This window comes from Takifugu flavidus, chromosome 1 (assembly GCF_003711565.1).
Source record: "Takifugu flavidus isolate HTHZ2018 chromosome 1, ASM371156v2, whole genome shotgun sequence".
In the NCBI taxonomy this organism is placed as follows: domain Eukaryota; kingdom Metazoa; phylum Chordata; class Actinopteri; order Tetraodontiformes; family Tetraodontidae; genus Takifugu; species Takifugu flavidus.
Genome location: NC_079520.1, coordinates 12,685,454 through 12,708,492, shown reverse-complemented (window position 1 = coordinate 12,708,492; position 23,039 = coordinate 12,685,454). Strand labels below are relative to the sequence as shown.

At 45.5% G+C, this 23,039-nt stretch overlaps 2 protein-coding genes across 5 annotated transcripts in view; one reads left to right on the top strand and one right to left on the bottom strand.

The window, feature by feature from the left end:
• il1rapl1a (interleukin 1 receptor accessory protein-like 1a) overlaps positions 1–9,580 on the top strand; it is a 125,504-nt gene extending 115,924 nt beyond the window's left edge. Inside the window, exons 8-12 of one of the 4 annotated variants that reach the window (XM_057051436.1) lie at positions 873–1,018; positions 2,778–2,921; positions 4,291–4,461; positions 7,039–7,083; positions 7,373–9,580. In XM_057051436.1, coding sequence (XP_056907416.1) covers positions 873–1,018; positions 2,778–2,921; positions 4,291–4,461; positions 7,039–7,083; positions 7,373–8,094 — 1,228 coding nt within the window. In that variant the 3' untranslated portion in view covers positions 8,095–9,580. Of the gene's footprint in view, positions 1–872; positions 1,019–2,774; positions 2,922–4,290; positions 4,462–7,038; positions 7,084–7,372 lie in introns of all 4 variants that reach the window. The other 3 variants (XM_057051425.1, XM_057051456.1, XM_057051446.1) reach the window with 3 other exon arrangements.
• A 3,906-nt stretch (positions 9,581–13,486) lies between these two features.
• On the bottom strand, positions 13,487–15,028 carry nr0b1 (nuclear receptor subfamily 0, group B, member 1). The gene is made up of 2 exons (XM_057051687.1): positions 14,159–15,028; positions 13,487–14,009 (listed from the first exon to the last, which is right to left on the bottom strand). Exons 1-2 carry the CDS (start codon positions 14,853–14,855, stop codon positions 13,768–13,770), a joined length of 939 nt encoding a protein of 312 aa, XP_056907667.1. The 5' UTR covers positions 14,856–15,028; the 3' UTR covers positions 13,487–13,767.
• Between the last annotated feature and the right edge of the window lie 8,011 nt (positions 15,029–23,039).

The window sequence follows — 23,039 nt, the reverse complement described above, 5'->3', positions numbered from 1 at the left end:
TCTGAAAGTGGAGGTTTCAAAGCGCCTGTCGTTCTCCAGAGAGACATCATTTTTCCCCATTATTACCCTCCTGGTGTACCCCAACAGCCCACCAGCCCGCTGCGCAACAGGCTCAAAGGAAACTACAGATACAGCGAGGACGTCTTTGCACTTGCTTCAGGCGGCCTGTGACGTGCCTTCAAACACCACTGGTGGAGCGTCTCATCACGCTGCTTATGCGGAGCCGGCCGACTCAAAAGCTCGGTGTTTTCCAGGGTCACTCCTCCTCTGCCCTCTCAAGCCTTGCGTATCCTCTGCTATCACTGCAGTAGGATACACAACCAGATGCACAGAGAGGAGCTGTTTCACTGTTGTGCTTGCAGCTCTTCAAAGTGTACTTGTGTGTTGTGTAAGTCGCGTGTGAGAGATGTGTGAGGGAGCATTATCTACACATTCTCCTCCTCCATCAGGCTCAAGCAGCCCAGCAGGGGACACTCATTTACTTTATGGAATATTACTTTCCCTCCCGCTCTCTGTTTCCATGGCATCCACTATAAAAAGATTTTCTTCTGATTGCCAGCATTTGAAACTCCCCCACCCCCCACCCCCGCTCTAGTACCACCACTGCATCACAAGAACAGCCCATATTGATTTTTATTCCTCATACATTAATTTCTTCTGTGCAGAGTTAAAAAAAAAGAAAACAGCATGAAGTGTTGTCCCTTCAGTTCATCCACCCACAGCAGCGAAACCCTCCGTCCAGAGGGCAGTTCGTGGCCTCTTCTTGTGTTTCCATTCACACACCGACGCACTCAGACACACTGTTTCAATAAAAGAAAGACACACAGCAGATGCTTCAGTTAGTTTTCAGTCTTGTTTTGTTGGCCTTGCAGGGTCATCAAGGAGCATCTCGGCGAGCAGGAAGTGGCGATTTCCTTGACTGTTGGCTCCATAGAGGAGGAGGACCTGGGGAATTATTCCTGTTATGTTGAAAATGGTAATGGACGACGTCACGCCACCATTCAGCTCCTCAGGCGCGGTAAGAGCTCTTTGACTTTGATCGGTGCCGAAACTTTGCATCTTATTCCCTAATAAGTGGCCTGTGAAACTAGTCGTACTGCTCTCCCTCTGTGGCTCTTATGTATGGGCTTAGTTTGGTCCAGGTCCTCATTAAAGTGTAGAAATGGTGCTGGGTGAAGGGCACAGATTGGTGGTGATGCACCAGTGACAGCAGTTCAACACAATTCTGGGTCTGCTTGTGTCATTTGACTCCTGTTCCTCCGCTTGGTTTTAACATCACAAACACAACAAGCTTGAGTTTTTCAAGAAAAACTGTTAGACTTTGCTTTAGAGCTTGAACTCATATAATGATCAAGCAGTAAGGAGAATTTAAAGAGTGTAGCGATAGGAGGATTATTTATTAGATGAAAAACATAGAAAACCAACCGTGTTGATCCAGAGTAACTGGAGATTTTCTTTTAAAAAAAACAAAAAAAACAGAACATTCTGAAGTTTTCACTTGTCTTAGTACTCCACCTGTAATGACCTTGCAAATGACCTTTTAATTCCTTTGTGTTTGCAGTGCCTGCCGTATCAACAACACCTCAGCTCACTTTAATTGGGTCCTTTTGTTCCTGCAGCTATTTTAACCATCTAGCATGATTCCTCTCTAGCTGCCTACATGTGCTGCTTACATCGTGCTCCAAATGGGCCCTAATACGATGCCCATTTAGGCAACAAATTGGTCCCCAGCGTTTCCCAACAGGCCGCCAAGTTCATCATACATTTAAATTTTAGGTCGTTATCTTTCCTCCCTGCTTCGAGTCTCTGTGATCGTCTTTATAGGCGGCAGAAAGCTCAGTTTAAGTGGTCATCGTTGGCGTTACTGAACCCCCCCCCCCCCCGTCAAGCCGAGCGGGGCTTCACATTGAGCCCTGCATCTCTCAGTCTTTCATGTTATTTTGATGTTTATTTCATGTTCCATAAGGTCTGCCCATCAGACTGGGCTTCTTAGTCAAATAGTCAGATGGAGAAAGAGAAAAATGTCTTGAACCGGTGAGACGTTGATGAATCACGAGGATCGTTAATAAGTTACAGACTGTGAAAAGGATGTAAAGCTGAGTTAAATAACAGCGAAAACATCAGTGATCTCAAGCTAATGCAGAAAGGAAAACTTGTGTGGTTGGTGGTTAAAAAAAGTATTGGCGATATTACCCACTGAATGTGGTTGACATAGCAACCGTGAGGCTCGACAGAGATAAAAGCGAGTTTTAGCATCCACAGACAACAGAATGCATCCTTCTTCTTTCTTTTTATTTAGTGGGGAGGGCACATGATGTAAGTAAACCAGAGCCTCTTGTTTTGATAGTGCCTGCCCCCGTGTCCAGGGCTGAGCCATGTCCCATTATGGATGATGCATGTCATCGCAACACACCAAAGAAATAAGCTCCCTTTCTCATCATCTACCCCCCCCCCCCCCCCCCCCCCCCCCCCCCCCCCACCACCACCACCACCACCCCACCCCAACCCCCGTCCCCCTTCACCGTGCCCTCTCATTTTACCATAAGTCCATAACGACACTCGCGCCTCTTCCAGATGAAGATTGATGTGCCCTCTCCCGGAGCTAAAAGTGCTATTGATTTCTCTGCCTTGCACCAAATGTTGCTCTGTCCTGTTGTCGCTCATCCCGAATTTGATGGAGAAACAGAGAAGAATGCCAACATGCATAACAGGTCAACCGTTTTTAATATGTTTCTGTGTGCCTGTGTGTGTGTGTGTGTACGTGTCATCCTCAGCAGAGCTCATGTACACCGTGGAGCTGGCAGGAGGGCTGGGAGCGATCCTCCTGCTGCTCATCTTCCTCATCTCACTCTACAAATGCTACAAGATCGAGCTGATGCTTTTCTATAGGAGGCATTTTGGCAGCGAGGACGTAGACGGAGGTAACGGCTGTGCCAGACAGCAAATTTTAAAAAACAAAAAGAAAAGAAAATGCCGGTGTGTGAATGAAAACCTTTCATCCCATTTTCTCAGGTTTTATAGTTTAACATTTAGCATTTTCTCTCGGTTCCCTGTCACTCATGTGTGAGTGCATGGCTGCGGGGGGAAGACGAGGAGAGCAGAATGTTGCCAATCTAAAGATGGTTGAGTCACAATCATTAGGTGAATGCCCCCTCCTGCTGGCAGGATTGTTCCTGGTGTAAATTGAAGGGCAGGCTTACATAATTGTCTGGTTCTGCAGCAGATCCACAGAGCTCATCTGATGACTGGGAGAGTCAGAATATGAATGTTGCTTGGTCGGGTTGTTATCTTGACAAAATAGGTAATTCAGGTGAGAATTCATGTTTTGGAAGCACTTTCTGACTTGACTACTGTCACGAATGTGTGGACGGTGCTGAAGAATGAAGTCAGAATCCAGAATATAACAAATGTAGCCCAACTTCCAATTTATTATAATTTATTTACACATTACAATCATGATATTAGTGCTGCTGTAGCTATACTTTTATTAATTGCTAAATTAATGTAAAAACTGAGGAGTTACTGCATCACATAACTATCATAATAACGCCGTTCTGCATATGTAGAAGCATATATTCTCTGAATAGATCACAGTGTTCTGACTTGTTTTTCTGTATTATTTTAAAATGAGTGAGAACTTTCTGGCTTCTACAGTAGCAGCACTTTTGTTGACTCAAACTTCTGCATGATTAAGTCTCATCAGAAGGAGAATGTCGGCACCGGCTGCTCTTCATTTTAAGTTTTTGAGGTAGTTCATTTTCGAGGTTGGTTCCTAATTTCATCTTGTTTGGATCCGCAGCTCTCGGGTTTCCACAAGGTCTCAAAGCTCCATGCTCCTTTTTTTGGGCCCATATTCCAGCTCTAACAGACCGTAATGACTGGGATTTGCACAGTATAACGCCGCTGCTCCTTTTTCCCATTTATTTTCTGTCTGTTTATTTATTTTTTTCTTCTTCGTCTTCTGGGAAATTATTTTGAGGTGGAAAAGAAGGTTCCCTGTTTGGCTGTATTTTATACCCCCAGCTTACTTCTGATACACAGAAAATTTCAAGACCAAAAGTGTTTGACAGCCTGAGGTGCATTGTGGCCCAATAGCAATTGCCATTTTGGGCTGTATGTAAGTCTTTATGTGACATAAAGGCTCAAGACATTATAGTTACAGTGGAGGAGCACGTTAGCCATGGGTGAAAGGATATCTTACTGTAATGTATATGTGCAGTCTGCTGGCTGTACATTTGGTAAACTCCTTTAGCGAAGGTCATCTGTGCATTTTCTTTTCTCTTTTTTCAGAAAACAAAGACTATGACGCGTATCTGTCCTACACCAAAGTGGACCCTGACCAGTGGAGTCAGGAGACCCGCGAGGAGGAGCGCTTCGCCCTGGAGATCCTCCCTGATGTCCTGGAGAAACACTACGGCTACAAACTCTTCATCCCCGACAGAGACCTCATTCCGACGGGAAGTAAGTGCTGCAGCCATTCTGCTGCTGATCCCAGCTGCTCCAAAGCTTTAGCTGCACATAGTTTCATGTTGTGGTTCACCATCAAGGGCCACGCCGCAACCACGCGACTGTACAGACTGTAGAGCAGGTTGACGGGAACTGGACGCTGATGATCGGTGGAAGGATGCTGGTGAAGAGAGTCAGACCTCCCCTCCCAGTTCTATTCCTTCTAGAAACAGGAAGCAGCCGTACAGCCGTTGCTCCAGTGGAAGAGTGCAGGATTTGCCTGAAAGAGGCCAACTTAAATCTCAGAGACTGAAACAGATGTGCTCAGGCAGTCGGGCAGAGCGTTTCCATCCGTGACTGGTCAATTCTCTGGCTACTTTTTTGAGTAATGTAAGTTGATCCTCGCAGTATTTAGGTTTTTCTGTCGATCAGGCGACGCATGTTTGGTCTGAGCTCCAATCCCTCAGAATCACCTGAGAAAGGACGGGTCCGGACGGAATGAGAATGACATAATCAGCGAGTGAGCATTCCAGTGGCTCCATTTGATTTGTTGAATAGGAAAAAACTGGGTACAAAATGTAAAATATATGCTGAGGAAGCACCGGAAAACCGGGGAGACGAGGAAGGAATCTGCAGGCTTGTCAGTTTCGTTGTGTGAGAGTGCCAGCGAGAGACAGTAAGCATGAATAATGGTGCCAGACAGACGGAGGAGAGGAGGGTTTAGGTAAATGTTGTTGGGGAATGTGGGGCACCACAGAACAGGAGAGCTGGAGACACTGGAGACTGAAGCTGCCTTTGGGGGCCGACTAACCTATATGGAAAAATGAATCTGAGCTGTGGCTGAGAAGGTCAGGAGCATTTGACATTTCATTTAAGAGTTTTCCTTCAAATCAGAGGCAGGAGGTATGAGACCTCATAAAAGGAAAATAAGTGAATGATTAGTAAGTTAGTCGAGTTCATGAATGTGGGAACGTGATGAGGTCAAATATGGCGTCTTGGGGACGGGTCGAGAACGGATGTCCAAATTTGAGGTTTGATTTTCTGAAACTGCAACAGGAAACAGACGTTTGGTGACGCGTATGAGTGTCAGGTGCAGGTGCTTAGCAACCACCTGTGTCTTCGGTATGAGCGGACATCATCGGCATAGTGTCTGTGTCAAACGTGCCTCAATATCATCCAGGATGAGGACAGTCGCTAAAGGGAAAAAGCCTGTGGGCTTTCGAATAAAATCCCAGATGACTTTGAAGTTCCGCCCAGACACATTTTTAGGCTTCAAAAAGAGGACATGTCCTGGCAAAGGAGGGCGATTCTACAAAGTCTAATAGTGTTTAAAGGTTTAATTCCCATTGGTCAGGAGGACTCGTGGAGGCAGCAGATCACCTGGAACCATCTGTAGAGGAGATGAGAAGATTTCCACTTCAGCAGGAGGTCTCAAGGTTGGAGGAGGGACACCAGGGATCAGTCTGGAGGTGCCGGAGTTTCCCTCTGCACGTGTCCCTCTGATCGAGCCGTTACTCGCTAGTAGGGATGTCCTGACTCCCAGATGAGGACGACAGTATCTCAGATGGAGACAGAGAACATCTGAGTACAGACTGGGCAGACTGGACAGCTGTGGCTCTGGTGGTTGACTGACTCTAAAGAGGTCATTGGTTCACTCAGTCCTGTAGTCTGTATGTCAAAGTGCCCTTGAGCAATATACCAAAACTAGGCAGCTCTTAAAACTGTGAGGTTGATGTTCCTAATGAGCGTCTGACACCAGTGTGAGCACCCAGGTGACAGAGGTGCTCGGCCGTCTCCCCACGCTCACAGTACAGTCTGATTACAGGCTGGTTGAGCCGTGGTCCTGCCCTGTTCATCTCACATCTCTGTTTTTCTCGTCTGAACTTTTGCTCGTCACTGTCTTCTGTTCCAGCGTCTGCCGCATTCCAGGCTCAGCGCTCTGCCTCCGAAGAGAAATGACCCAGAATCGTATAAATCTATAGGTTAATAAAGAGGAGAAACGTAGCCCTGTTAACTCTCCTTTGTACCTGTCGCATTACGATTCATGCCGCTGACGTCATTTAGGGGCCTCACACGTGCACTATAGGAGACCTGCCATCAGCCGCCCTGTGAACACACTCACCATCCTCCCTGGTTTTCATCCATGTATTAACGGCATCATGAAAATTCTGTCTGAACATATCACGCATGCAAATTCTGCTTCCCGGCCCGTCTCTGCCGGCGGGACCCAGGGCGCTCTAGTTAGCAGTGATGCTGTGTGTTTGTTACGTAGGCTTCATGTGGAACAGATAAAACAGCCGCGCGTGTTGCTGCTCCAGTCAGAATTAAACATCAGTGGGAAATCTATGAAGGTTCTCTGCGCTGCTGACTGAGCCGCCTCTTTGCCTTTAATCAAAAGAAAATTGCCGGTGGCAGCAGCGCCAAGCAGAATCATTGTAGATGAATATCCAATCAAGGGGGGGGCGGGGGCTGCGTGATTATTCATGTGTGAAACAAAAAATAAGAGGAGTGAAGGGAAGGTGGGCACTTTTATGAGGGATGTTCTCTGTTGTGGACCGCCTGTGACCTGAATGTGAACGTGTTTATGTTTAGGTCTCGCCAATGAGCGTTACCGGGATGACACGCGCCTTTTTGGAGGTACTCGCCCTCAGTCTTTTCCTCTTGCATCTGATGCTGTCATTTCCTGCTCATGGGAGTCCTGCACGGCCGGAAGCCTCTGGCCCGGTCCAGCGGGCGGGCCTCTCAGCCACATGTGCAGCTTCGTCCCAACCTTTCCATTCCATCTCCGACCGTCGGACAGTCATCGTCTTGTGTTGGTGTCAGTTGTCAAACGTCCGTGGATAGGTTAAACGCGCCATCGTTGACTGTAGCTCTCATTTTGCCAACCCTTGAACCGTCCAGTCAACGTTTGTCCGTTCCTCCGCAGCTTACATCGAGGACGTGGCACGCTGCGTGGATCAGAGCAAGCGCCTCATCATCGTCATGACGCCCAACTACGTGGTGCGGCGAGGCTGGAGCATCTTCGAGCTGGAGACGCGGCTGCGCAACATGCTAGCCACCGGCGAGATCAAGGTCATCTTGATCGAGTGCGCCGAGCTGCGCGGCATCATGAACTACCAGGAGGTGGAGGCTCTCAAGCACACCATCAAAACCCTCACCGTCATCAAGTGGCGCGGCGCCAAGAGCAACAAGCTCAGCTCCAAGTTCTGGAAGCAGCTGCAGTACGAGATGCCGTTCAGGCGCACGGAGCCCATGCTCACCAACGAGCCCGCCCTGGACGTCAGCGAGCAGGGTCCCTTCGGGGAGCTGCAGACCGTCTCCGCCATCTCCATGGCCGCCGCCACCTCCACCGCCATGGCCACCGCCCACCCAGAGCTGCGCTCCACCTTCCACAACACCTTCCACAGCACCATGAGGCAGAAACACTACTACCGCAGCTACGAGTATGACTTGACCCCCGGGGGAACCCTGCCGCCGCTCTCCTCTCTGGGAAACCAGCACACGTACTGCAACATCCCACTGACACTGCTCAACGGCCAGCGGCCTCCCGGGAAGAGCCGGGAGCACAGCCTGGAGGAGGCGCACGCTAACAACGCCATGCTGCCGCTGCTGCCGCGGGAGACCAGCATCTCCAGCGTGATCTGGTAACGACAAGAGACTCGGCGCCGGCTGTGCCCGGATCAATCGGGATCAGACGCGCCTCGGTCTGGCGCGTCGAGATAACAGCCCAAAGGCGTTTGGATCCATTTGGTACCAGCTGTTTTTAATGGCTCGGAAGTTGTCAAGATACTTTTTCTTTCCTTTTTTCGAGGATGGGTGCTGTCCAGTGGACAGTCCCTCTGCCACAGAGGATGTCGTCTGCATGGAACCGGAGGGAATATCGTAGAAATACTGTTGGCTGATCACTAAAAACAGGGACTCGCAAGAACCTCACACTGAGGAACCAACACAGTGACATTGTTCACACACACCCACACACACAGACGCGTACACACACGTGCAAAAGGAAAACAGGGTCTTGTACATAATTTTCGATTTCTTTGTAGCATCAGTGTTTTCCTGTTCTGTTCAGTGGTTTCATTTCTGTCACATTTGCTGCCTTCGGTACCGTAGAGATCTCGCTTTAACTTACAAATATTTTTTATGGGTTTTGATTTCTTGTCAGTTTGTCTTCGCATCATCTCAGTGCACTTGTTAGGAAAGTGTCCTGTACCTGCGTAGTTGTTTATTTGTTCATTTGTTTTTCAATCTTTGTGTAGTTTAAGATTTTTTTTTTCTTTTGGGGGGGCAGTGGACATTTTCCTTTTTAATGAGCTTCAAGAGGAACCTTTTTTTTTTTGCTCGCTTACCCGTTAAAAGTGTACCTAGTTTAAAAGGAAACCCGCTACGAAAAAGGAAAAAAACATCTTAGAATATGCAAAAAGAAGGAGGAACCGGCAAAAACACCCCCCCCCCCCCACCCCCCGATCTCTCTCTTTAAAGCTTCATACAATATTTTCTATGGAAACAAACAGCCTTGTCGTTTTAGAGTGATAGTGAAATGCCTCACCTTAAAAGAAATCTGTAGATTATTTTGAAAAGAATTCTATTTTTGTAACAGAAAAGAGTTTGCCTGAGACGTCATACTTATTTGCATCTCATCTGCCATCGAGCGGGGAGTTGTGCGTCGTGTTCCGCTGGTTTTGTACACTTGAGATATGGAATCGTGTTTGCTGAGAGACTGAGGTGGCGTTTGAATTCCACACAGGAAACTGTTCTCTGCGGTTCTCAACTAAAAAGTGAAGCATTTTCAATGGTTTGGTTTTGAAAACACGATACTCTTCTTCTTCTTCTACTTCTTCTTCTTCTTCTTCTCCCCACCCAGATGATTACTTTGGTTCATATGGATAGTTCATGTTTAAGGAAAGAAAACAATACATTTGTGTTTTTGAAAGACTTTTTAAATATATTTGAAGGTGTGATTTTTGAGTATGCATAGCAAATAGATATGTATTCTATATATAATATAGATATTTATATAAATATATAAACACAATTTTCACTTGGAAAGAAATGTCTATCTTTATAGAAACACAATCATTATCAGTTGCCCTTACTTTATCACTGCACATTAAAAACATTGATTTCCTCTTTCCTTCTGTGTCCCACGTTTGAACGTTTGTTGGCAATAACTCACAGTCACACACACACACACACACACACACACAGACATACATCTACGTTGCTGGTCAGATTAATGATGCATTAGTGACTTTAAAGTGGAAGCAATGAAAGCGAAATTGTCCTGGCCGGGGGACAGCAAACAGCCATCAGTGTCCTCTTACAGCGCTAACGCTCCTCTGAAGTGAAGTAGAAGACGTGGCAACTCCTCCTAGGCAACGCCACGGGTTATTAAACTGTTGTTCACATTCTCTTTTTTTCCATCTTACGGCCGTTAGGAGATTTCTCGCTGAACGGCTGCCAGAGGAGAAGACAAAAAACCAAATCCTCAAAGTTCATATCATGAATGAAACATTAAATACATTCCAAAATGGATCAGAAACCAATATGAGCCTTTGGCGATCGCGTTTATTCCCATCCAGCGAGAACATTCCACAGTTTAAATATTGTTAGAGTGTTCTGCCTGTTTTTCCTGGACTAATCTGCTGCAGAAGCAAAAAATGACAATTTTGTATCAAAGCAGAAGCCCTTTTGTCAGGCGCAGCGTTTGTAAAGTGAAACGACTGACAGTGTCTTGCTGGATTTGCCTCCTACTGTTGTTTTTGCCTGTATTTGTCATGTAAATTCAGCTGGTTTTATATTTGTTAGATGCTGTAAAAGGAAAACCTCCTCCAGCAAAGCTCACAGAGCTCCCCCAACCTTTCCGTACAGCTGATCTAACCTCCTCAATGGACATTTGTTCCCCTCTTGTTTTACCTTTTGTGGAAAAATAGGGAAAAGCTCAAAATTGAATGGCCACAAAATCATCAATCAGCAACAAATGTTTTGCTCCTATAAAAGGAAACCAGAAACGCAAAGAAATATTACAGCATCAAGTAAAAACTAATGGGATTTGTGGTCAGAAAATAACAAGGTCATCACAGCATGGAAATCATGCAGCACAAACTGCGTGTAAAACCCCCCGAAAACAAATTGGGGTCTCATGAGCTCATAATTCATGCATGAAAGAGTCAAAATATTTACCAGAGGTTCCTCTGGGTTGCATTGAAACAGCTACAAACAGCCTGTTTGGTAGGACTTCTGTAGGTTGCCGTGTTGGTTTGTGTGTTCTTTAAGTCTAAACATGAGAAATCGCTGCCATGTGTAACCAAATGCTGGTGAATGTGGGATTTGATTTGATCAATAATAATAATTGATCGCATGATGTGCTGATATGGAGCTGACCCTAACGCTGAGATTGGCAGTCTGAAGCATTCCTTCCATCAAGAAGTTGAATCAAGAATATTATTTAAAGTGTTTGCAGTGACTTTAGTGCAAGTGACTTTAGTTTTCATGCTAAATGTAGTGGGTTTTGTATGTGAACAAATAACGCCGCCTGCTGGCAGTTTCGTATATCTACAACCGAAAGTCAACACTGGCAAAACTAGAAGAAATAATGTTTGTCAGGAAACCTGGAAGGACAATAAAAGACACAATTAAAGGGAGATGGGGGGATCGAGGGTTGTTTTTCTCTGCACGCTTGTAAAAGGAAGGAACCCGATCAAGACAACAGGTAAAAAGAACAGATGTGGCCGGTTCATGGCACAAATAAATTACAGACAAGTGGTGAAATTTACTGTGGTTCTTAATAAAGATGCCAACTGTTGGAAGCTTGCACGCGTGTGACAACACGCAGCATGTTGTCAGCTGCAAATAGAGACGGTGACTGCTGCATGTTGGCAGCCTCCTGGCAGACAGCTGGGCTTTTATTAGCAGACACGGGATTAATAGACTCTATTACTCAGATCAATTAGAGACTTAATTGGAGAGAAAATAGGCGCCGTCGAGAGGGAACATTGTAGGGAGACCAACAGAAATAATCATGTCTCGTAAAATATGGATGCTGTGTATATGGATGGGGGATGCAATCGCATTGGTGGCGCCAGGTAATCAAAGAATCTGACGTTATTGACCAGAAAAAGCAGAATTGTGGTTTTGGTCTTTGAAGCATTCATGAAAACTGAATATCATTCCAACAATTTTCAATTTTATAAACTGCAGTACAAAAAACAACTAAAAAAACAAACCTATAGAGCCTCCATCGATACGCGCTTTATTAAAGAAGAACCCGTGAAAGCGATTCACGCCCGCTGTAGTTCTACACCTGCAGCGCGTTGCGACATCTAGCGGCCAAGAGGCAGAATGCAAATAACTGAAAATAACCTACAGCAATATAGGGGCCTCGACACAGGTTATACTATGGACATTTACATTTATTATTTTAAAAGCCGATTTTCATGAGATGAAATAAAATAGACAACTTGCAGCCAGACGGTTCAAACTCCTGGAACATTGCTGTTACACAGCTGTGATGCTGACAAATGCTCCTCTTGTATTAAAAAGAATAAGATGTGTAATGTGTGATTAATGCAGGGTGTGCGTGTTGCTACTGCAGACACTATGTGACATAAATTCTGGACACACAGATGCTACAGAGAAAAGAGCTTCATGTGAGCTTCGCGTAAGAATACTGTATTTGCTGATGGTTTCCATCGTTTCTCTTCTGTATTTGTGGGCGCTGAATCCATGATCTGCTGGGGTCTGTTCCATCTGTGTAGTCACTAAAACAGCGATTGGCATTTTATTTAGAGATCAAACTCTAATTTTCTAAAATAACCTGATGATGATTACTGATGATCATCAACGTTCTGAGGGCCAGACTACTGGAGGACTAAAAACTGGCTAACCCTCTGCTGCAACAATTAATTCTAAAAGAAAACGACAACTGTTTCTGGTTTTTTTTGTTGTTGATTTATTCTCTCTTTTTTATGTGAAAACCAATAACTAGCAGACTAGTTTGAACATGCAACGGTGGCTCCCTGAGAGCCCATTGATGCAGTACTGTACAAAACCACTCGGGGGCGTGTGAGAGCTGAGATCATGGTCAGAAGCCACCCTTGCTTCTAAAACCATTTAACCATTGCATATGTGGCTTCATTCTCCAATTATTTTCATTAATTATTACACTTGCATAAGGGAAACTACATAAAGTGTAAGAAAGGAAGCTGATTTTGTTATTTTTTTGCAGTAAACACACTGTAGATGCTCCTGTTCACTGTGAAGCAGAGCGTCACAGCAGGTGAGCAGAGGCCGGAGCATTTCCACCACCGTGGAGCTTCTCCTAAAGCAGCCAACAGGTACATGTGTAAACTGGGAGCAGGTTAAACTGCAGGACCTTCCAGTGATGTCTTCTGAGGTCTTTCTGACCAGAGGCTGTGTGAGATGCTCGATGCTGAGTTGAGGCTCCATCGTGAAAATTCAGAACCGCAATATTTCACTTTAATGAGTCTTAAGAGAAATGTAGCAAAGTTACAATATTCTAAATTACATTACTGGGAGGGAAATGAAGACTTTTGTCTGTTAATAGGTTTAAATTATGTTTGGTCATTTAACACTTAAAAACTTGAATTAAACATGTTCCCATGGTTCTGATGTTGCAGATAAAACAGAGGTGCAGCCACCTCTGATAACTTTACTCTTCTAAGATCATGTGAAGAACAAAGGGGGATCCATCCAAACATTCCTTCACCTCTTTCTCTTCTTTCAGGCAGCAGAAAAGGGTTCACTTTTTGTGTCTGTAGGACAGAAAACGATCCAGACTTTTGAATTTTCCTATGTTTATCTGAGCCCACAACCCGAACATCATCCTGATGACAATTTGAACCCACTATTTTATCAACGGACTTTGTCAATCCTTCATCTGACACAGGCAGTTTGACCCGCTCCCCTCGGACGTTCGGCTGAGTTAGCGTTACTCCCAAATATCTCGTCCTCATGGGGCTGATTTCAGTTCCAGCGGTAACATGTGCATCAAACATCTCACCCATAAAAGCACAAATACTTTCTACTCATTCCACAGTATTTCTTTATTATTGCAAAAATATGTTTATATAAAAACAAATAAGTTATGAATTTCAGCAGGTGCTTTACACTTTCATGATACTTTTCCATCAATACTTTCTCTGCGTCTGTCTCCACACACACACACACACGCACACACACACACATGCAGCAAGTCCGACAAACACACACTTTCCCTGCGGTGCCCTCAAAAATGTCTTTGCGGGTCTCCTCCTGCAGCAGAACCTCTGGGATCTGCCGGGTTCCCCTCCTCACTGTGACCTACTTCCCGTAGAACATCTCCATGAGGACCTCCTCGATGTTGACGGTCCCAATTACGGGCTTTAAGAAGAGCTGTGCCACCACCGGTGGCCTGATGGCCCTCAGCATGGACAGGGCGATGAGCAGTTTGGCGAAGCGGGTCGTGTCCTCACGGTGGATCAGCCGGACGTGCTCGTTCAGAGCCTGGTGCGCTTCTCGGCGCAGAGACTGGATGTAGTGGAGGCAGCGCAGACCCTCCACATCTGGGGTGAGAAGGACAAGAGTGGGTGGAAATGACAGGACGCAGGGGTTATTTTAAGCTTGTTTGACAGGTAACCGAAGGAGTCCGAGTTGGGTCATGTTAGTCACATTTTCTGTGAATAACTTGGACGCGCACGTATTAAAAACCTACCTGGGTTGAACAGCACGGCTCCCTTCAGGTACGCGTACTCCTTGGTGCTGATGTCCACGCTCCAGCACTTCTTCAGAAAAGCTTTGATGGCTTCGATATCCAGGACGGACACCCCCGCTGCCGTCCTGCTGTGGCAGCCGAGCGCCTGGTTCCGTCCCTCGGGGGAGCCGGTGAGGATGCGCTGCAGCATGCTGGGCTCCACCGTCTCCGTGGTCTCAAAATCCACGCGGTCCTGCGCGAGTCCCAGCACGAGCAGAGGCGCCCACCCGCTGCGGATCAGCGCGAGCTGGTCGTCCTCCGGCAGCTCGCGGAAACACGGCACGTTTTTCACGAACCGCAGCGTCTTGACCAGAACCGCCGAGGCGGCTTTGCAGGTCACCTGCGGGGAGCGGAGCACGCCCCGGCGGCGCGTCGAGCCGCACGAGCAAGCCTGTTGCCGGAGCTCCTGCAGGGAGGCTGGGGCGGCGGTGGAGGCAGGTGGGCTCTTGAAGAGCAGGTGCTGAAGGCTCTGCTGCTGCTGCTGCTGCTGCTGCTGCTGTTGTTGTTGTTGTTGTTGTTGCTGTTGTTGTTGTTGTTGTTTGGGCTGCTGCTCCTCGGTGGTCGCAAGAGTGTCACTCTTTAAAATGCTGTAGAGGATGCTGTTGTTGGTGTTGCGGCCGCCGCCTCCCCGGCAGCGGCAGCCCTCCAGCGTGGCCATGGCCGCTAAGCGCTCGACATGGGCCGGAGCTCAGCGCGCCCCGCAGCCGCTTTGAAGAGCTGGAGGTCAGTCACAGAGGTAGCTCTGTTTTCTTTGCCCCTGATAGCCCCGACTGAAGGGTAGCACGGTTTTATTGGCTTCCATCTCTCTCTCACACACACACACACGCTCTCTCTCTCTCTCTCTCTCTCCCTCTCTCTCTCTCTCTCTCTCTGTGGCACACGCACGCTCTCCCTACCCCTTGTTCTCTCTCACTGTCTCACTCCCCCCCATTCACCCCCCCAGTTTCTGGGAATTCCGTCTCTTCTGTTGGAGCGAAAATATTTGACTTATTTTTTGCATCTGTAAATGAAACATATTCTTCAATTAATGAATCATGAATTATTCATGAAACGTGTTAAAAGACAAATTTACTAAAAGGGTTTCGAAAAAAATCATTAAAAGTCACATTTTTTTTCAGCTGGCATTTTAGAAAATATGTAATCAACTTATCAAAAGTGGGAAACAATGTGATTTTAAAACAAGGAGTTCAAAAAAATCGGTGAAATCACTCATCCATCGTGGTGCAACATGCAAAATATTCCAAAAAAAAAAATGAATACAAAACTTTTCTACTTTTTTTCTTATTTCAAAGAGCCGACTGTGGCCCGTTGGCACCAAGCATCATTGCCAGGACTGGAACCAAAACTTCCTGTTACACCAAAAGTATGGGGGCCAATTCAGGCTCATCAAAGCCCGAATCCACAGACCCCTGCGTGTTTTTTGATTGTGAGGAAGGGACCAGACTATTCCCAGCATTACCTTGACTTTTTGGCAGTGCTGTTTATCAGACAGAGGCTGGTAAAAATATAGGCCAGCACACATCTGAAGGCTTAATTATTTTAGGGACAATTTATATGATTTTCCACAAGAAAGTAGGAAGAGCTGAGCTGTGAAGGCCAGCCTCCAACCTTGACTTGGACACACTGATATTGATTTAACCGTGAAAACAGGAGCTGGTGAATTATGATGTCATGACTCACTGCTCTCCTTGCCTCTGTCACCGAAGGAGGATTGGAGAGGGGGGAGGAAGGAAGGAACGAGAGGAGGTCAGCGAGCTGGAGACAGACATGTCATGATAAAGCCCATGAATTAAGGGTCGATCTTAATTGGCCTTATGAGGGATCACAGGTTCTGGCTGCTACCCTGAAAGAGGAATGCAGGGAAATCAGAGGAGCATGACCAAAAGAAAACACCCCCAAAAAATCTATTTCTGCCTGATTATAGAGGATGGAGGAAGGGAGGAGGAAAGGTTTAGATGGTCCTGGTGTAAATAATTCCAAACCGTTGGAGGGTCCCGAGAGAAGGTTGTCATTGGTGCTGGAGAAAGAGTGACATTGAGTGAATAGTCACATTCATGAACTAGCAGCCCGCCAAGACCCCGCTGTCCCCTACCTCCCAGCACCGAAGGCTGCGTCTATGAATGGAGGCAGTATGAAAAAAGGAAAGAACTTTTGCAGTAGTGCTACAAGATTGTTCAGAGGTTGAATGTCTTTGTATTGATTAGACAGATAGAGAAAACAGAGAGATTTTTCACATGTTTATATCAAGGACACCACGGAATAAACAGCCTTCGCTCAGCCTGTCTGTTCTTCCCACTCAAGGCCCAGCCAGCGCAGGTTATAAAAATCCTTCCGTCTCAAGGTGAGGTTCCATTATTGTTGCAAAAGCACATGGTTTAAAAGACAGCTACAGCGCTCTGTCGCTCTTTGCCTCGCTCTCGGCTTTGTTTATTCATCAAATGTGTACAAGATGTTCTGAAGAAACTCTCCACCATCTTTCCTGCGCCAGGGTCAGTGCCTTGCTATTAAAGAACCTTCAGTCCACAAAAGTTACGTGATCACCTCTCAATACATATTGTGACGGCCCGCCCATGTGTTTTGTTTTGAGCCAAGTCGTAACAATATTCAAATCTGGCGTTTAAGCACCACAAAATCAGGAAAATGAAACTATTTTTTACAAGTCACATTTGCAGTTATACAGTTATAAAGCTGCTCGGTGCAAACGTATGCACCCATAAGCAGTCTAACCAGTTAGATTACGTGTCAAATATTTTTCATGTGATGGAAGATTATGGTTATTTCTATGGGTGCCGCCCAGCCATGACGAACTCTGTCACCAGCCTAAAAAAACTAAAAGAAACTCTGGGATCTGCGGGTGTTTGGTTAAACCGAGACAGTATCTGCTGCCAGCATTGACAAAAGAGTTTTACAATTCGTTTGAGAGGGATTAAAGAACGTGGACATACATTGGGATGGGAACTTTGCAGGGGCCTTTAATGCACTAACAATGTTCTATTTCATTCCTCATGTTGTTAGTAGATTCTTTGAATTTTTCAGAATAGTATTTATTCTTTGCAACTTTTTTCTACATTTTGAATCTCTTAGAGTTCTATGGAGATGATTGGAAACAAAGCTTTTATCTAATCTTCATTTGCATTATGTTTCTGGTGCTGTTTATGTGATGCTCCAGTGTGTCTCTGCTCAGTTTAATATTTCATTCAGCACCTCTGCAGAGTTCAGAGGAAGCAATAATGGAGGAAATGCACGGACATTACCCAGTCAGCCGAGGAAAGCAGAGACTCTAGCGTATCGTTCGTCCACTCTAAAGAAAAACACTGAAAACAATATGTTGAACATGGCTCACTCAGTGTCTGTAAACACACCTTTAGAGGCTTTTGCCAAGCATGCTTGTTAAATATGACAGGGTGTGTTTGATGCCTCACAAGCTCTTACTGTAGGAGTGTTTTATTTGAAAGGACAACATTAGTGCGCACCTTTCTAATTGTCACTTTTTGGTCACTTTTCATCACCATCTTGTTTTTCTTTCACTGGTAATTGATTCTCTCTCTACGAGTGATAGCTGCCCTGCATGGGAAGAAAACCCTAAAAGTGGCTCCACTGAGAGGGAGTTTGTTGGACTGGGTTGAAGTATTGTCCAGAATATTTCAATTATAGCTGAAACATTTTAAAAAGTCTTTAAAAACTAGGTTTTAGCCTTATTAAAAGGGAAGCAAATGAAATCAACTCAGTGATTATCCATTCGATGTGGCCATACCTTGAGCGATGAAATTAAACTTTCCCCCTTGAGAAATTACCAATAACATTTTCTTTCAAAACTCTCGCCTACAGCAGCCCGAGCGGTGCTGTCGGCGCCGCAGGGCCTGTTTGTTCTGGTGATCTGCAGACAGCAGACTCCCTCTCTGGCCCAGCGCCCACGTTGTTTAGCGGAGCGGCCTTCTCACCGGCCGAGCGAAGCTGAAGGAGCAGAACACCGCAAACGCTGCGACGGTCATTAGGCGCCACAGCTCTCCTCGACCTTTTGCATCTTTTGCTGCAAACACATAAACACCAACAGGAATCTGCAAACATCTGGTGCATGTTTGTGTGTGTGTGTGAGTGTGTGTGAGACAGTCACAGTCAGACAGCATCGGCCGCGCTGCAGCTTTGTTTCCAGCGCTGAAATTTAGACCAAGGTCACATGTGTTATTTATTTAGACAAGGAGCATGGGAAAGAAGGAGCAGCGAGGCAAGAATTAAAGAGGAAGGATGAGCTGAGAGTTGTATATTTTACTTTTGCTCTAGTTTTAGGCCAGACTTTGTTTTCTTATAAGGTTTTAGCTGCGTTAAATGAAGGAATGATTAAATGCAGATGAGACATGTGCAAAAAATCCTCTTAATAAAATGTGTTTGAAGAATGAACATTGTTCTCTCACAGCGGTAAGCATTTCCTGAAAGCTGATTACACAAATGAATATTTGAGGTTGCCGTGACCCGTCGAGACAGCTCTTTGGCACATTCAACCAAGTTGTCCTTGAAACACAAGGGTGGAGAAAAACACAAGGTTTTTACCAAACACTTTGGGCCCCCGACAACAACAGACCCTCCAAGTCACGTCTCAGGAACTTAAGAGGACAACTTTGTGCAACTCAAGGCTCGCATCAAATGGCTCCCCTGAAAAAGTCTTGTGCTGCATTGTTTGTTGATTTGTTGAGTGCTCTACTTGCAGTTGCTATAGCGACTGCCTCATTTCTCTCTATGGCTGCTCACATAAAGGGCCGTGTCCTTGTCTCCATAATAGTTACAAATTGAATCCTGTACTTTACAAGGACTCGTGTCACCAACTTTCAGCAAAGGGAGTGCATGAGAGAGAGAGAGTGTGTGTGTGTGTGTGTGTGTGTGTGTGTGTGTGTGTGTGTGGTGTGTGTGTGTGTGTTGTGTGTGTGTGTGTGTGTGTGTGTGTGTGAACTAGACAGCAAACAAGTTTTCATTAAATGTACTGGAAGGCAGGTAGGATGTGAAGCTTTATTTTTATTTCGCTTCACCAATTTTGTGTTTCAGAAAATGTAAAGCAGTTCAAAATAGTCAGAACTCATTATAAAGAGGTGGAACAGAGGGAGAAGTTTCCTCTATTTATTTATCAGCCTTTCATTTTCTGTTAACTACCGTTTGTCCCTAATCAGGGACACCCTGGAGTTATTCTGTGCAGACACCTGAAGAGAGGCAGGACCAGTCACTGGCCCATCTGAGGACACACACACACACACACACACACACACACACACACACACACACACACACACACACCCAGAGTCACACCCAGGGGTCACCTATAGTTTTGGTGCCATCCCAGGCCCCTGAGTCCTACATGCCATGTGTCCTTCAGAAAGCCAATGACCCCCTGCAGTGATATAATGGATGTGCACGTGTAGATGTGTTTCTGCATCCACAAGGAAACTCGGTAATGTCATGGTAAATTATTAAAATTGATCTTACCATAGATGTAGCGCCATCAAACCATGGAAAAAATTATCCAGGCAAAATGAAATAATTAAATAGTAACACTCTTCTGACTGCTGGGGAATTCTTGCCTCCTAGGAGTCTGGAAGACCTGGTGATTTTTTTAATTGGGATGTCATTTATCAAGCGAGGACACACTAGCAGAGCTGAGCAGCTGCTGTATCTATGTGTTGTATGCAAACGGAGAGGAGATCGCAAGGGCGCTGAGCATGTCCAGCACTGTCCATAAATCTTGGTAAACACCTTCAGACTCCCTTTTGTGATTTGTGCCCAGTCGATTTGTCCCTCAGACACTAAAATGATGCACAATTACATAAAAATGATGTATTAAAAACAGTGCCCCCTTCTACTCTCCGCATTAACATAATGTTAATACAGTCTGGCGGCAGTATGTCTTCCTGTGATATTGCAATATATAAAGCCTTTGTAGGCCTCAGGGCCCACGCAGTACACTGTGACAGGCAAGGACATCACATTACAGTAGATAATGAAGCCATCAATTGATAAGAGACGGTTTAGTAGCAGTCTTTAAACAAACATAGCTGAACTGGGTCATCTCGCTGAATATGGGCAAACATTTGTCGTTACAACCGTTCATAGTCTGTCTGTGACAACAGTCAAGGTTGGTGTGCAGCGTAATCACAAGGTCACGCTGCTTAAAAGAAAGAAAGTGGTTCTATGCTAGTTTGAAGTTAGACCTGAAGATTTGCTTAACTCCACAGAGGTTCCAATTCTGCTGCTTTCTGCTGTATTTCCTGTCTGTTCTCTGTCTGTGCGACGCAGTTAACATTTGCAAACATTCGGTCGGACTATCATAATTTGGAGTTTTGGGTGACGTTCACGCAAACTACTAAGATAACATACTGTAAGTTGATCTAAAAATAAAACAACCAACCGAAAGCTGTTTTGTAACACATGTGGGCAGTGAAGTGTCTTTTGCTGGCTAAAAACATCTACAGACACAGAGAAGATGAGATGCCCCAATTATCAAGAGCTTATCAAGTGCTTTTTCTGTTTTAATTCAGCTTATGACTGAGGTAAAACAGAACCAGGGGCCAGGATGTCCCAGGCAAAGGACAGAAACAGGCTGTCACAGACAGATTAGACAATTCCAAGCCATGTGGCAGCAAGAAGGCCAATATGGGGTCACCAACATATTACATCGGGAAGCTGGTCAGAGCTTTAAACACGGGGGGCACACTTTTTATACATTGTTCAGTCCAAATGATCCAATTCCTCCTGATGTCACCCACTGATGTGACCCTGCTGATGTGACCTGTGTGACCCACCTTTCAGGTCTCACCAGGAGTCGATGGAGCGGAACAAAAACCAGTTATTCTTCACGTGCCTGACTCATTGGCGCTGCAGCATTCATGATTCATTTGGTCCAGGCTGTTCTGCTAACGGGTCCTCCTTTTTTGTCTTCTTATCGTTACCTCATCTTTTCTTTTTTTGTCCCACCGCCTCATCAAATACCAGGTCCCGACCCAGTGCACCTTTCAGCTGTGTATCAAAATGTTTCAACTGGGATCCCACTCGTGGGTGGAAAGAGGGAGTAGAGGAGCCAGAGTGACATCGATTCGGGGCACGATGCCCCACGAAACTGCAGCATCAGGCCATTCCGTAACCAGATAGGGGAGTCTTGCGTACATCCACGGCACAGCAGCCAACTGCAAACGAAAACCACCTGTGAGTTCCTGATATATTCCTCAGGGTACAAAATATGTCCCAACAAAGAATAATAATGGAAGACGACCCACACATGAACAGCACGGAATGGTTTTAATGGTTTTTAGTTTATCTGGAGGATGCAAGAGTGGCTGTGTCAGGGATGTGAAAGGCTGCATGAATTCAACCCACATGAGAGGTTATGAGCAGCATCTGTCAGGACGATGAGCAGCTTTGTTGGCTTTGTCACTCAGGCACTGTTAAGATTGTAGAGTATTTGAATCGGATGACCTCTGAACTCCCAGAGCTTTGGAATTGTGACGTGTGTTTGCAGTGTGTGTGTGTGTGTGTGTGTGTGTGTGTGTGTGTGTTTGTGTGAGATGATCCACTGGTGACAAGTCAAGGGTTATACGTATATATTTCACATTTATTCAGTTTTCAAGCTTGACACAACACATTGAGTTGTCCTGTACCACATCATTGTTGAGCCATTATATAGTCACAGCTTCAGCTGGATGCTAACCTCTTCTTTGAACTGTCATCATCTCGTGGTGAGTGCACATGACCCCAGGAAGACCCCAATGATGAAGAGAATCACGGACCAGTGCACCCTGTTGTGGAGTCAGGCCTGAAGGGGGGCGCTGAGTCAGGGAGTGAGACACAGCCTGACTCAGCCCACAACAGTGACGGGCTGCGCTCCATGTAAACACACAGATAAAAGTCATCGTGTAGTAAGAAATAATTGCTCACCCATGCGATCGACGCTTGAGTAGAAGTATTTGACTTTAAATGACTTTATGATACTATTAAAGCCTGCTGCATTTAAAAACTGAGGTTAGCATGTCACGTTTTACTTCCCTGAAGCATAATTGGCAAATGCTGTTTAGCTATTCGATCAACAAAGCTGATGTGGAAACACATTGGATAGTGAGTACATTGTATAGCAAAGACAAAGTGAAATTGTACGACACCTCTAGAGTTGTAGAGTTTCAGAAAGCTAAACCGTGAATGATGATTGGCTCCAACTATAATTAGCATTTGATCTTGCGGTGCTGCTGACATCAAGGAGACAACGGGTTAATGTTGTTCCATGAACCTTTTGACCATGGAAGAATGTTGTCACATACAAAATGACAACTCCCATTTTTTTCAATTTCTTCTAAGGGGGAGGGAATAAGGCAAAAGCTCACTAATTCCCTATGACGTCATATATCTTCTATAGTTGTCTGCGTTTTAATTATTTGTATATAAAGTAGACAAATTTTGCATTGGGTGTCCCTTGGATTATTTCCTGTTCTGAATCTTTCTGTCAGAAACATGCAGGAATTCGATGTATTGTAAATATATTAATGTTAATGTCCTCTGTATAGTATGTGGCATCCGTGGCACGTCTGTCCCTCCCAGAGGGAGGGATCCCTCATCTTCAGGTCCCTTCTTTTCCCCAGAAGAGCTTTTTAAGTTTTTCCTGACCCAGTTTGAGGGTCGAAGGACACATGGGTGCAGATAGTACAAGTAAAATTTGAGTCAGTTGAGTTGAGAAAATGACTGGATGGCATCTAAACTGGCGTCTCCCTGCCAGTGTGTGCAGCGCCGGGCGTCGACCCCAGCGAAAAAGTATCCAGACAAACGACAAAATGAGGAGGGGGTGAGCGAGGGGGAGCACAGCAGCAGGGCACTG